At 42.4% G+C, this 15,663-nt stretch overlaps 1 protein-coding gene across 1 annotated transcript; it reads left to right on the top strand.

Annotated features, from left to right (window-relative positions):
- Positions 1–1,950: 1,950 nt before the first annotated feature.
- On the top strand, positions 1,951–12,525 carry LOC109908831 (rho-related GTP-binding protein RhoU-like). The gene is made up of 3 exons (XM_020507554.2): positions 1,951–2,408; positions 4,472–4,530; positions 10,042–12,525. The coding sequence occupies exons 1-3, from the start codon at positions 2,192–2,194 to the stop codon at positions 10,495–10,497; spliced, it is 732 nt and encodes a 243-aa protein (XP_020363143.1). The 5' UTR covers positions 1,951–2,191; the 3' UTR covers positions 10,498–12,525.
- The last annotated feature ends 3,138 nt before the right edge of the window (positions 12,526–15,663 follow it).

The raw sequence follows: 15,663 nt of genomic DNA, 5'->3' as shown, positions 1-15,663 counted from the left end.
TTGACTGTGTGCCACAACTCTTAATTGTAAGAGTTAGAATTAACTTTATCCCAGGACATGGTTAGATGATCTGGCCTGTTCGCCAACACTTGATGTCTCCCTCCCTCCTATAGTATGTTGCACTGATCTCACTAGACAGGACTAGGGATGCCAGAAGCCCACGACAGACCTGAACCCTTGGTAGATTGGTAGATGGTGAATTGGAAGATGAGTGGTGAGATGGGTTATGGTTCGCAGGAAGACTTTATTACACGACCCCTTAGAAGAGGCAAGGACACGAGAGCAAGTCTTAACAAACCTCAAATGAAATGTCATTACTTGTATTATGCATAGACCAACATGAATAATTTTGTATGATCAAAAAACAAATGGGTCTCCAAACGTTGAATCTTGCAATAATATATATATATATATATATATATTAGGCAAAATCTTGAAAAATAAATCAACATTTTGACGGGAGTCTAGTGTTTGATTCCTTTCTGCTTTTCACACCACCGTGTGTGTGTGTGTGTGTGTGTGCGTGTGCGTGTGTGTGTGAGAGAGAGAAGACTGAATTTTTTAATGTAAACGTTTTAAAGCTCAACTAAAAGGAAAGAAAAAGAGGTAGAGCATTTTGATGACTAGCTTTTTTTTACCACAGGGAGGCGACAAAAGCTAACGCATGTACTGCAACAGTCATACTGTGTCACAGATTCATCGTGAGGCTGTCACTCCATTTTGATTGATGTTTTGAACACGACACTTACACTTGATGGACAGCCAGTTGGGATTACTGTGAAGTCGCCTTGATTGGCGCCTTGACAGTGACTCTGCAGAATTGAATATGCAGAGATCCACGAGGCTGAGATATCTTTAGAATTGGTAAAGGGAAACCCCAATGGTAAAATTAAACAGAAATGACGGAATCGACGGCAAATGCAGTACTGCCTGCTCAAGGCTCAAATATAGCGCTGTAGGCGACATAATTTATGGGCCTAGTCCACACTCGACCATGGGCCTCACTGGAGTTTCAGTTTGTACTTTATTTAAAGGTTGGCAAGTGACAGAAGGATATTGGGCCTTTTAAACTGGGCTTACCTTGACAAGTCTCGACATGCCCTGACCTCAAATGAGGTGTTATTAATGTGTATTAGGCCTAGTTTGTAGGCACATAGGCGTTTGTCTTTCTGTTGAATCTGTTCTCAATGTTGGCCATTGAAATAATATTGTATCAGCCTAAATCTGTCAAAGGTGTGCCACACTCACTGTCAAACATGTTGAGTAGGTAGGGTGTCAAAGAAATGTCTCCTTTCACAACTAGCTGCTTGACAACGCCAATTAGCCATGAACATTTGAAGGGTAGGGCCAACATTTTTTTGTAGAATTATGTTTTGAGTTACTGGCCCTCCTTTGAAATAGTTAGCAGGTAAATTCCCAAAGGGGCAATTGCATGTCAAAGTTCTCCAAAGGTTGCCTTTCAAGTGTTTCTCTTCGTGTTATTCTAAAATGAATAGGAACAGGGAATGGTGGGCTACACAATGCATGTCTATTAATTATGTGAGGTGTTCAATATACGACATTTGAAGACAGAACACCAGGGTTCTCCAATTCTGAGCAGAAAAACATATATATATATATATATTTGATCATTTTCGCTGTTGGACATAAAAGACTAAAATCCTCATTAAATCAGCACAAAGTTATTTTAATTTAGGAAATCTGTTCCCAATTTATTTATAACTATGTTCAGGTCCCGACCATCCGCTCAAGGAAAAATCTGCCCAGGGCTGAATGTAATTGGGGACCCCTGCAGTACATAAACCTACAGGAACATGAATATGTTTCATTTTGCCACTGACAGAAGGCGTGCCCATCAACTCGCTTCCTTTCAAAGCGCAGTGGTGGAAGAGGGGAGGGAATAGTCAAATCATGCTTGAACTTATAAAGCAGACCCTCCTCCAACGTGTAACAGATTGGAGTATTCAAAACCTGAGAGAAGTGCCTGTTTTAAACCTTTTACACATACTGAGTATTAGTTATTTGGAGAGCACAAGACTACTGCCTTGAATTCTAACAAATTTTTTAAAAACGGCTATAGACCAACCTGTCTAATTGACAAATATATTATAGGCTACAGAACACATTTTCATGGTGCTCTCTTTATTTGCTCCTACTGGAGTAAGGAAAAGGTGTTCGTAACCAGTGCTGGATGTCACCTCCAGTTCCAATGGATTATAACCAGGCCATGGCTCCTCCAGTGCCGCCGCACAAACCCAAAACGACCCGGCCACTCGAGGCTCAGGAGCGGGTGTTGAAGTGCGTACTGCTCGGCGATGGAGCGGTTGGGAAGACCAGCCTAGTTGTCAGCTACACAACGAATGGCTATCCAACGAAGTACGTCCCCACTGCGTTTGATGACTTTTCAGGTGAGCCAGTTAAAACCATTTATTGTGGCACTATTCTTGGAAAAAATAAATAATCATAGATTAGTCTCCTACAGACATCAAATCTGCAACTTCCCAGCCAGATAAAATAAACATAAAACATGTTTTCTGTTGCACATTGCTACGTTTTGATTTTGACTATGGGCCAACACCCATATATTGCACATTGCTACATTGTAACAAAGCCTTAATTGACCATAGTGGACATCTGTTATATTGTAACGGGGAAATGTGCTGGCTCTGTCTTGCAGCCACTCATTCTGCGGAACGAATCACCTAACTTTTCTTGTGTCATTTTGCTGCCCTCGAGGCTAACAGCAACGACCGTCTGTCTGCAGATATTTGTATTATTGCACACAAATTATGCGCCCTGGTCATTTTATACGCCCGGGCCTGTTGTAATTTCCAGTTGGCAGAATTCCATTTTCCAAAACGTAGCCACCAGCAAATGTTTGTCTGACGTACCGAATGGTTGAAAACTTAAACGGAATACTTGTTGAAACTAACCTCAGTTGGCAAGTGATGACAACGCCCGCCCGCACACACTGACGTTAGCGCGTCATTATCTCAGGAGAGGCCTATTCTTCCTTTTGAAGTTAACGCATTAAACTTTGATCTCAGGAAACCTCCACCAAAACGCAATGTCTGAATGAATCTAAACTTGCATGACATGATAACTTTAGGAGTCTAGGGAAGGCTTGATTAGGAAAATGTGACACCGTCTTTATGTCCATTCAAAATGATAGACACAGCTGCCCTTACCTATCCGTTTATCAGGAATATACATCTATTATAACCATTCTATCATTCTAAACACCTAATTATACTTATGCCAACCGCTATGGAAGGTTTTGAATGAGACTATTACATATTTTAATAGGCGTATACACACGAATACCCTTAGTATTCATCCCTCTCCCACCACCCCCAGAAATCCAAGTTATAAGGCCTAAAATGAACAGAACATTCTTGTTGAACATGCTTCTCAGCAGGCAGGCATGGTTTTGGATTGCACAACTCTGGCCATTGTTGTCAGCTTTGACCTGAAAGCCGTCTCTCTGCTATGATGGAATGGACACATCTGTTGCAATGGCTCTGAGCAGAGATTGTCTTTCTCTCTCATGACAGAGAGGGATTGTGCAGTTTGGGGCCCCATTTGATGATGTCATTTACCCGTTCCTGGAATCAGAGCCCTCTTTTGAAAGCTGGTTTCTGGGCAGTTATGCAATTCCACAGGTGACACTTGGGGTAGAGGAAATAGAGGGAGGAAGGGATGGAGAGAGAGAGAGAGGGAGGGCAGAGAGTTTTGGGCCCAAGTAGAATACGAGGCAGATCATATGTCAGGGATTGGGGAATGATTGCACAATAGGCGCTGGGTTTAATGAGGAGTAGTCCGATGCTGCTGCGGACTAGTCCCCACAGCTCTTTGATCAGGTGATGTGACCATATATCCTGGGCGCCTTGTAAACACTTCCATAAGCTTCACCACATTGGGCTCTTTTGAAACATGGCCTATAATGAAACTGCTAGTGACATGACTCATAGCACTCTTCCAATCTGGAGAGAGCTATTGGGAGAGTCACTAAACAAACAAATCCGCTTTGGTTTCCTCTGTAGACAGCTTGGCAGGGCTTTCAAATCTTGAAAGAACAGAATATGGTATGAAAGAGAGAAGTTATTGCCTTTACTTTAACTGGGCGAGTGGGTGGGCGAGACAAGACCGCCACTCTGAGTTAGGGGGGGGGATGGGTAAGCTTTCTGTTCACTGTGTCCAGGGGGTATGAAGTACGTCAAACCGGCTTGCCTTTGTTTTTCCCAGAGGGATATTTTTGGTGGGCGGGCCTCTCATCTGCCAGGGGTCTCTTCCTTTCTGTGTGTGTGTGTATGTTTGTTTAAAGTGTCAGGTGGAGTAATGTGGAGGCAGATGGGACTATAGCCCCGCGCTGATTATTTTTTCTCTCTCTCTCACTCTCTCTCTCTCTCTCTACCTCTCTCTCTACCTCTCTCTCGCTCTCTCTCTCTCACTCGCTCCCCCCCCCCAACAGCGGTGGTGCAGGTGGATGGACACCCTGTGAGGCTACAGCTCTGTGACACTGCTGGACAGGTGAGAACCCTAGCAACACTCCACATACTACACACAGTATGCTTCAACCAATTGGTGCTGCGTTCACTGCTCTCTGTCACAGGCATGTATGCCCAGAGGAAAAATTATGCTGAGCACCACTGAACTTCCCCAACGGCCATTCTCCTTCTTCTGCTTGGTTCTCATACATGTTACATGATTTTAGAGTCAGAGACGGTGTTGGCTTTTGTCTTGCATGTCGTCTTTGCTGGTGGGTATTGCTCAAGGCAGCATTCTGGGGCACCGTCTTATTTCCCAGGCTCTACCACTACTCTGGGGCAGCTGTGGGGCCCGCTGATTCTCCTGAGAATGTCTCTCTAACACCCCCCCCCCCTAGAGAGAAATGAATTCCTGGGCTTTGCTGCCACTCTACATCTGAAGTGGGATCCAGGCAAATCCATTGGCATAGCTTTTGGGGATGGGGGTTGGGAGGGGGGATTTGGGAATGGTTAGAGGCGTTAGAACGGCGGGAACTCATTAGAACAGAACAGATCTGGGTTGAAGCCACATTGTGAGGCAACCGCTAGGAGGGAGGGAGACGACGCAATCGCAGAAAGTAGCTGTTAATGCATGTTTAAAAAAATATATATTGTTCTGCTCTCTTCCTCTTTTCCCCCCGCCCCCTTTCTCTGTAGTTCTGCAGGCATAGGCAGGCGCGGTTGGTGTAACTGAGAGTTGTGCGCCTGAGCTCTGAGCGTCATGCTATGCCTTTTTAACATGGTTAGATTGTTCTAGAAAGAGAACAGGTTGTGAAAGCCCTGGTGTTTTCTCTCTGGGCATGGGTGGTGTCGTAATTTCACTTCTATAGCTACAACCCAGCCCAGAGATCATAGTTTAGTTTATTAGGATCCCCGTTAGCTACTGCACATGCAGCAGCTACTCTTCCTGGGGTCCACATATAACATATGAATACATGACAAAGTACAGAACAGTAAAAGACAAGAACAACGTAACATATTACATTAAATTTAATATATATATATTTTTTTTATAGGAGAGACACCAAGAGACAACAAATTTACTATTTACACACTTGAGTAACCTCTTGTGGCAGAGCATTCCACGATGACATGAGTGACGCATTAAATCTGGTTTTGGTTTGGGTACCGTGAAGAATCACATAGTGGCGTGTCTCGTGGGGTATCTATGTCTGTTTGAAGTGTATGCAAATAGATTTTACAAGTGGTTAGGCATTTTCAACACACAAATGTTTCTTAAAAAGACTAGCAGAGAATTAGTACATTTCTCCTCAACCCTCAACCATGAAAGACTATCATGCATGTTGTTCATGTACAGTTGAAGTCAGAAGTTTACATATACCTTAGCCAAATACATTTCAATTCAGTTTTTCAAAATTCCTGACGTTTAATCCTAGTAAAAATTCCCTGTCTTAGGTCAGTTAGGGTCACCACTTTATTTTAAGAATGTGAAATGTCAAAATAATAGTAGAGAGAATGATTTATTTCAGCTTGTATTTCTTTCATCACATTCCCAGTGGGTCAGAAGTTTACATACACTCAATTAGTATTTGGCTTTAAATTGTTTGACTTGGGTCAAACATTTCGGGTAGCCTTCCACAAGCTTCCTATAATAAGTTGGGTGAATTTTGGCCCATTCCTCCTGACAGAGCTGGTGTAACTGAGTCAGGTTTGTAGACCTCCTCGCTCGCACACACTTTTTCAGTTTTGGCCACACATTTTCTATAGAATTGAGGTCAGGGCTTTGTGATGGCCACTCCAATACCTTGACTTTGTTGTCCTTAAGCCATTTTGCCACAACTTTGGAAGTATGCTTGGGGTCATTGTGCATTTGGAAGACCCATTTGCAACCAAGCTTTAACTTCCTGACTGATGTCTTGAGAAGTTGCTTCAAAATATCCACATACTTTTCCTCCCTCATGAAGCAATCTATGTTGTGAAGTGCACCATCCCCTCCTGCAGCAAACCCCCACAACATGATGTTGCCACCCCCATGCTTCAAGGTTGGGATGGTATTCTTCGGCTTGCAAGCCTCTCCTTTTTTCCTCCAAACATAACGATGGTCATTATGGCCAAACAGTTCTATTTTTGTTTCATCAGACCAGAGGACATTTCTCCAAAATGTACAATCTTTGTCCCCATGTGCAGTTGCAAACTGTAGTCTGGCTTTTTATGGCGTGGCTTCTTCCTTGCTCAGCGGCCTCTCAGGTTATGTCGATATAGGACTCGTTTTACTGTGGATATAGATACTTTTGTACCTGTTTCCTCCAGCATCTTCAAGAAGGTCCTTTGCTGTTGTTCTGTGATTGATTTGCACTTTTCGGCACCAATGTACTTTTATCTCTAGGAGTCAGAACGCGTCTCCTTCCTGAGCGGTATGACGGCTGCGTGGTCCCATGGTGTTTATACTTGCGTACTATTGTTTGTACAGATGAACGTGGTACCTTCAGGCATTTGGAAATTGCTCTCAAGGATGAACCAGACTTGTGGAGGTCTCCAAAAAAAATGCTAAGGTCTTGGCTGATTTCTTTTGATTTTTCCTTGATGTCAAGCAAAGTGGTACCGAGTTTGAAGGTAGGACTTGAAATACTTCCACAGGTACACCTCCAATTGACTCAAATTATGTCGATTAGCCTATCAGAAGCTTCTAAAGCCATGACATCATTCTCGGGAATGTTCCAAGCTGTTTAAAGGAACAGTCAACTTATTGTATGTAAACTTCTGACCCACTGGAATTGTGATACAGTGAATTATAAATGAAATAATCTGTCTGTAAACAATTGTTGGAAAAATGACTTGCACAAAGTAGATGTCCCAACCAACTTGCCAAAACTATAGTTTGTTAACAAAGAATTTGTGGAGTGGTTGAAAAACAAGTTTTAATGATTCCAACCTAAGTGTATGTAAACTTCCAACTTCAACTGTTAGTTCTGTGTGTGCACTTAAGGGCAAGGCGTGCTGCTTTGTTTTGAGAATGCTGCAGCTTCTTTGCATCACCTAACCATATTACCGGACAGTAATCAAGATGGGACAAGAATCAAAGCCTGAACAACTAGTATAGTTGATATTTGTGTCAAAAACGCAGAACATCTTTTTACAAGAGACATTCCTCTTCCCATCTTCACTACAATTTTGTCAATATGACTTGACAATGACAACTGATCATCCAATGTTACTCCTAGGAGTTCAGGTTTATGCACCACTCCAGTTGAGGTTTAGGTCTAAGAGAATGCCTTTAACCAAATGTGTTACTTTTGGTTTTAGATGTATTTAAGACCAGTTTATTGTTAAATCACCCATTCTGACAATAAGGTAAGTCCTTATTAAGAGTCTCAGTGAGCTCACTGGCCGTAGGTGCTGATGTTTAGAGGGTGCAATCATCAGCATACATAGTCATTTTAACTTCTTGTAAGACAAGTGGCAAATCATTTGTAGAAATAGAGAAGAGCAGTGGCCCAAGTCAACTGCCCTGAGGTATACCGCACTGCACATATCTGATGTTAGAGAATCTTCCATTGAAGAATACTCGCTAAGTTCTATTGGATAAGTAACTCTCCAACCATGTGACAGCAGGTGATGTAAAGCCATAACAAGTGAGTTTTTTTCAATAACAAATTATGATCAATAACACCAAAGGCTGCACTGAAATCTAACAATACAGCTCCAACTATCATCTTATTAGCCGTTTATTTTAGCCAATCATCAGTCATCTGAGTCAGTGCAGTACAAGTTGAGTGCCATATATTTATATATATATAAAAAGTGAAGTTCAATAGCACCGCAGGGCACTGCCAGTACTGTAAACACAATCACAATGGATCTGTTTACTTTGTACACAACTTCTAAATCCTCCACTCTCACAGCCACAGAAAGCTGGGGCAAACACATGCAAAGTCAACAAACACTTACTGTACATATATGCACTTTCATAGCAGGAGAACAGATACCGCACCCTGAGATATACGATAGCAACTGCTGCTATGGCTGTTAGGTCATTCTCATAAAACTGTAAAAAAAAATATATATAAACATTTTTCACGAAATGCCTTCTTGAATCACTGAGATTAGGATCTGTACTTATCTATTGCATAATTATTATGTTGTTTGATCAGATATGCATTTTACCAACAAATTCACAAAATTCTCATTACCGTAACAGTTTTCAAAGTTCCAAAAAGTAATAAACAAATCTATATTTCTAATAAAAAATGTTTTACATTGCTCCCCCTAATGTAAATAAAGGGTAGTTAAACATAACACTGAAAATAAAAATATGTCTAATGAAATTATACAATTTGAGCTCTTTAACCATTTCGATAATGAGAAAGCCAAGAGGGGTAAAGGGAGTGTTTGAGAATAATAACCTTTTATGAAAGCATATAAGCAAATACATAAACTTAACTTGTGCTCAGCTAAGTACCACTCCTCTAGATGATCCACCATGGGTGAATAAAACGTTATTTATTCAAAACTGATTGTAGTTTTTACAGGAACTTGGAAAAAGTGGTACGGTAATGAGACACTGTTTGTATGTAATAAATATTATACTTTAATGTAAACTTTCAACTAGTATACAATTTTTATGATTTATTGACAAACTACAACAACATATTTTGTTTTATTCAAATAAGTTAGGTTTTTCAAAATATTTTTTTAAATAAAATTACCCCAAAAAATTTCATCTGGACGCATTTCGGTAATGTGGAATTGGGGTGAATTAAATTTTAAAAATCTGGCAGAAATTAAAAATGTATTTTATAATAAGACATGTTTCCAAAAACAAAACATCTTAGTCCTCAGAATGATAGTTGATTTTTGCAGAATGATAGTTGATTTCTGCAGATGCATCATGGTTATGTAACTCAATTTGCTACAGACATTTTATAACTGGTTTCCTGAGAATTACCTTGTTAATTAAAAAAAGTCACTCCCCGCTCAGCAAGATTGATGCATTTTGTATGTTAGCCAATATCTCTGCGCCGTCACCTCAGTTTTCAAACACTAAATTTGAAAGTATGATTTGGAAAAGAAAAGTGTGGGAAAAGACTATTCCACTCAGAGGCTACTGAATAATTAAAAAAGTACCTTTCCCTGTCAGGCTTCTGAAAAGGGTTAAAGAGAGAGGGATTTGTGTCAAGTTTCTGCCAGCCTTAATCTGTGTAATCAAGGATGTGAGAGGCCCTTGTTACCCAAGGCTCTGTGGTCCACGGTGTTCATTTGGGAGATCAGTGTGATAATGAAAGAGGAGGTTACTGCTCAACATAAACAGACTTCTCTCACACGGTTTGTTATGGAGAGATTATCACCACCATTTATTTCCACTGACATTCTGTCTGCTTGTTTTGCATTGACCTATAAAGTGATTACTGCAATGTGTTGGTGTGAAGCTGGTTTGTTTGTGTGTGAACCTTGAAGTGAAATACATCAGACAGTGGAGTTGGTAAAACTCTACTACCTAGGGATTAGACCTTGATGGATTTTATATAACATCATCTTTCTCTCTCTCTCTCCTCAGGATGAATTTGATAAGCTCCGTCACTTCTGCTACTCGCGCACCGACGCCCTCCTCCTCTGCTTCAGCGTGGTCAGCCCTGCCTCCTTCCAGAACGTCTGGGAGAAGTGGGTCCCAGAGATCCGCCGGCGCTGCCCGCTCACGCCCATGCTGCTGGTGGGAACCCAGTGTGACCTGCGCGAGGACGTCAAGGTACTGATCGAGCTGGCCCGGCGGAGGGAGAGGCCCGTGGCCGAGGTGGACGCCCGCGCCCTGGCGGACAAAGTGGGCGCCGTTGCATACGTGGAGTGCTCGGCGCTCACCCAGAAGAACCTGAAGGAGGTGTTTGACGCGGCCATCGCCGTGGGGATGAAGCACGCCGATAGGAGGGCGCGGCGGGAGAGGAAGGTGCGCAGCACGGCCGATAAGATGAAGACACTGTCCAAGTCGTGGTGGAAGAAGTACGTCTGTATCCAGTAGAGAGAGAAAGAGGAGAGGGATATCGACTAGGACTATGAAACTGGGACTGGAAACGTGTTCAGATGAGCCTATGTTGTTCATATAGATTGAAGGACTTCTTTCTTAGCTCCTCTCAGATGACCCCAAGTTTTCAAAATTAGGGTTGCAAAATACCGGGAACTTTCAATAAATCCCCTGGTTTTCCCGAAATCCCATTTGGAGGATTCCCGAAATCAGCAGGGAATCCAGAATCTTCCAATTAGGATTTCTGGAAAACCAGGGAATTTATTAAAAGTTCAGGGAATTCTGCAACCCTAGTCAAAATGAATGGAGTGAGAGGATGAACTGGGGAGTGAGAGTGTCTCAAGTTGGAGGAGATCCACTGATTGGTTGATTGCAAAGAGACTGACAGGACTGTGCTCCAACCACTCCCTGTCTGCTTGAGCTGGTCTGAACTCTAACCTTTGAGCAGAGTGCTATCACAGAAGATCAAGGAGTAAAACCATCAACATGATTGACAATGCAATGGAGCAAAGAGCGAGTTGAACTCGGAGCGATAAGGACTTTTATATGAACTGGAAAAGACTGGGATGTACTCTTATACGCCACCCTTTAAAAAAAGATTTAAATACTATATCATGATGTGCTGCATAAAGTAGGTATCATCATACCTGATATACGTTCACATCTTTTATGCGATCCACATGACTCTGTAATCAAACAGCCGATAGATCTCATTGGTAGAGCTAGACGGAAACAAACTGAGGGACTAACATGGCATTCAACTCAAACTCAAACCAAATGGCACTACGATACGAATACAGCTACAATACCTTCATATCTACAATCGTACCAATTTCATTTACAGACAAGACTTTAGGGGTATTGATAAGGGACTTTTCCACCGATTCCACCTGGCCCTAGTCATCACTGTCAGCAGCATGACCTGGCCCCATGGTCCTCTGGTGGTGGTCACTCTGTCATTGCCAGTAAAAGCCAGGGGGTGGAGGGTTAAGCCTGGTGTGTGTGCGTGTGTTTAGGGGGTGCATATTTATGTGTGTGTTTAACCACATGACCGTCTGAGGTCCCTAGTCCAGGTTGTGTCTGTCTGTCTGCTGCAGCGCTACATTGTAAGTGTCTGTTGATACAGCTGCTGCCACTGTCAGCAGACCACACAGTGAGGGACTGGGCTCCCCAGACAGAAAAGAGCTCCTCATCAATACACATTAATGGTCAGACCTTAAAGAGCGCTCTCAACAATACACCCCCCCCCCCCCCCCCCCCCCCCCCCATTGATCTCCACTCAACCTACTTTAACTGGAGAACTCGGCGGTTTCCATCCAATAGCCACTCCTCAACTGATGGGAGTCTGTAAGCCGTTGAGAGCGTTGTCTCACTCTGCCGGAGTGAGGAGATTAGATTGAGGAACACAAGGTCATCGAGTGGTGCCACTGTAAATTGCACTTATCACGCTTAACCCAAATACTTTGTTGGAGTCGTGCCAATGATGCCATGCAATGGCCTTTGGACTGCACAGGCTCTGATGCCTCTCTTTGTCATTTGAAACGTTTGATTTTCACCCTTCCGTGAGAGTCGCAAGGTTTTCACTCCGCTGTTGATCACTACAATTTTGTAATTACAGAACTATATTAAGTTCACTGGCGCTCGTTCTCCTCTCCAGCAACCTCATGATAAACGGAGCGAATCGCCAACGAAACCAATTGTATTTGCTTCTTATTTTTCAGAAGCCTGTCTGTATGCTCTCTGTGTGTATCCCTTTATTTGGGGCATCAACTATAAAATGCACAGCCACTGATCAACCCTACAAGCAAATGTATGAGAAATTAAATGTATATTTTGTCTAACAATGTTTTTTTTTTTTGCAAGGTAATTTTGTGTACATTTTGTTCTGTTTCCATCACAAACTATCCCTAAACACCCTAAATGGTGCCGAATGAGACAGAAGTGTTTCACTTGCGGTCTGATACTGTCAAGGACTGTTTATAAAAGCAACAGAGATCTAAATAAATGTGAAATCTTAACAAAAAACATGCCGTGTATCTATGTTTCTATGCGTTTGCAGAGAGATATGCTATATTTTACCCCGTGTGGAGTGTGTGAGGGATTGAATGAATCCTATCTCCCGTTGAGTCTAAAATGAATGCTGGTGATGCTCCGTGTGAGGTCAAAGGTAAAAACACTATGTAAATGTGTGTTGAGGAACATAGTGTTCGTCAACATCAATCGCACCCTCTCTGTTTCAAGAATGTGCTCGAGTTGTGGTGGATGATCATTGACAATCGCGTCTCTTACAGGAATGGCTCTTTTGGTTCTCCTGAAGGAAAAAAAAACAACTTGCCTAAAAACTCTACAATGTTATCCATGACAATCCATCAATACAACTGAACAGTTGGTAGTCATATCAGTGTTTTTGTTACGGCGTCTATAAACAGAGGAGAATTGCGTTAGTATTGCAAAAAGAGAACGTCTTCCTTCACGTCGCCACGGTGGAGATAATGGGTCGACAATTACAGCTGGTTAGAGTCTGTTGTTAAGCTGTAATGATATCTTGAGAGTTGTTGTGTGTGTGGACGGCAGTTGGGTGTGCGCACAGAGTCTGGTGACGGTGTGGGTGAAACGGAGGTAGGCGTTGGGCCAGTGGTTTAATTATAATGGTTACAATGGTTTCCTGGGAGCTGCACTGGTAGTTTGACACAAAGCTGTTGTTTTTTTGTCTCTCTCAGAAGGAGCCATTGCATTGTGTCCAGCCTTTGGTAATGGTGATAAGCAGTATGGTAGAGACAAGGCAGTACTTATACTTAGCTGTAAAAAATCTACCTTTGGGATATACTGTATAGCTAGGCCTTTTCAGATCGGAATCCTGAATCCAAGTGTCGGTCACAGCGAAGAAAAGGAAAAAGATTTACAGTGCAAGATGAAACACCCTTTCTGTTTTCAGATTTGACTGTTGTTGACTGATGGTGAGCAACTGTCCGATTTAGAAGACCTCTGAAGTATTGTGAGAGGAGAAAACATGTTCGATGCCATCTGGAATATCAATAAGTCAGACGTCATAAAAGGCCATCTACAGTGCCTTCGGAAAGTATTCAGACCCCTTGACTTTTTCCACATTTTGTTACGTTACGGCCTTATTCTAAAATGGATGAAATATAACAATTATCAGCAAATTACACACAATACCCTATAATGACAAAAAAAAATTGCAATGTATGTATAAAAAAACTAAAACAGAAATGCATTATTTACGTAATATTCAGACCCTTTGCAATGAGACTCTAAATTGAGCTCAGGTGCATCCTGTTTCCATTGATCCTCCTTGAGATGTTTCTAAAACTTGATTGGAGTCCACCTGTGGTAAATTCAGTTGATTGCACATTCATGTACATACAACCTGAATTGGGCCGACCAACCAGTGCTCCCGCACATTGGCTAACCGAGCTATCTGCATTGTGTCCAGCCAACCACCACCCACCAACCCCTCTTTTACACTACTGCTACTCTCTGTTCATCATATATGCATAGTCACTTTAACCATATCTACATGTACATACTACCTCAATCAGCCTGACTAACCGGTGTCTGTATGTAGCCTCTCTACTTTTATAGCCTCGTTACTGTATAGAGCCTGTCATTTTACCTTTCTTTTATTTCTTTACTTACCTATTGTTCACCTAATACCTTTTTTTCACTATTGGTTAGAGCCTGTAAGTAAGCATTTCACTGTTGTATTCGGCGCACGTGACAAATAAACTTTGATTTGATTTGGAAAGGCACACACCTGTCTACATAAGGTCCCACAGTTGACAGTGCATGTCAGAGCAAAAACCAAGCCATGAGGTTGAAGGAATTGTCCGTAGAGCTCTGAGACAGGATTGTGTCGAGGCACAGATCTGGGGAAGGGTACCAAAACATTTCTGCAGCATTGAAGGTCCACCAAGAACACAGTGAACTCCGTCATTCTTAAAAGGAAGACGTTTATAACCACCAAGACTCTTCCTAGAGCTGGCCGCCCAGCCAAACTGAGCAATCGGGGGAGAAGGGCCTTGGTCAAGGTGGTGACCAAGAACCTGATGTTCACTCTGATCGAGTTCCTCTGTGGAGATGGGAGAACCTTCCAGAAGGACAACCATCTCTGCAGCACTCCACCAATCAGGCCATTATGGTAGAGTGGCCAGAATGAAGCCAATCCTCAGTAAAAGGCACATGACAGCCCGCTTGGAGTTTTCCAAAAGGAACCTAAAGACTCTCAGACCATGAGAAAGATGAAGAACAGAGAGATCCTTGATGAAAACCTGCTCCGGAGCACTCGGGACCTCAGACTGGGGTGAAGGTTCACCTTCCAACAGGACAACGACCCTAAGCACACAGCCAAGACCATACAGGAGTGACTTTGGGACAAGCCTCTGAATGCCCTTGAGTGGCCCAGCCAGAGCCCGGACATGAACCCGATCAAACATCTGTGGAGAAACCTGAAAATAGCTGTGCAGCAACGCTCTCCATCCAACCTCACAGAGCTTGAGAGGATCTGCAGAGAAGAATGGGGTGCCAAAGATGTAGTGTCATACCCAAGAAGACTCAATGCTGTAATGGCTGCCAAAGGTGCTTCAACAAAGTACAAAGTAAAGGGTCTGAATACTTATGTAAATGTGCTATTTCAGGTTTGACATTTTGATATATTAGCAAAAATAATAAAAAACAGTTTCTGTTTTGTCATTATGGGGAATTGTGTGTAGATTGATGAGGGAAAAAAACTGTTTTATCAATTTTAGAATAAGGCTGTAACATGACAAAATGTGGAAAATGTCAAGGGGTCTGAATACTTTCCGAAGGCACTGTATATCTTCTGTACTACGGGCATACACTGAAATAGTTTCATAAGCAGACTGTGGTCTAAAACAAATGAAAAGTAGAGTAAAGCAATCAGCATATGTGACCTTGTGGTACAGTAGCCTGTGTTCTGTGAGCAATCACACAAATTGGATAGCCTGCCCAGTTCAAGTCTACAGCAGCTTTGCAGCACGGTTAGGTTCAGAAAAGGAACCTTCAACCTTCTCCCTTCTCCTTCTGTGACGTTCTGGGAAACGTTTAGGGAACAGATGAACTCTGACTCCACATGAAAGAGTTGTTCCATGATAAGTTTGGATGGCTTAAAGTTGGTGAAGGATT

This window comes from Oncorhynchus kisutch, linkage group LG18 (genome assembly GCF_002021735.2).
Source record: "Oncorhynchus kisutch isolate 150728-3 linkage group LG18, Okis_V2, whole genome shotgun sequence".
Taxonomy (NCBI): Eukaryota; Metazoa; Chordata; class Actinopteri; order Salmoniformes; family Salmonidae; genus Oncorhynchus; species Oncorhynchus kisutch.
This window is presented reverse-complemented; position numbering and strand designations above follow the sequence as displayed.

Coding starts and splice junctions, on each gene's coding strand:
- LOC109908831 (XM_020507554.2), top strand. CDS start 2,192: ATGTCACCTCCAGTTCCAATGGATTATAACCAGGCCATGGCTCCTCCA. Junction 2,409..4,471: donor TGCGTTTGATGACTTTTCAG/GTGAGCCAGTTA, acceptor CCCCCCCAACAG/CGGTGGTGCAGGTGGATGGA. Junction 4,531..10,041: donor TCTGTGACACTGCTGGACAG/GTGAGAACCCTA, acceptor CTCTCTCCTCAG/GATGAATTTGATAAGCTCCG.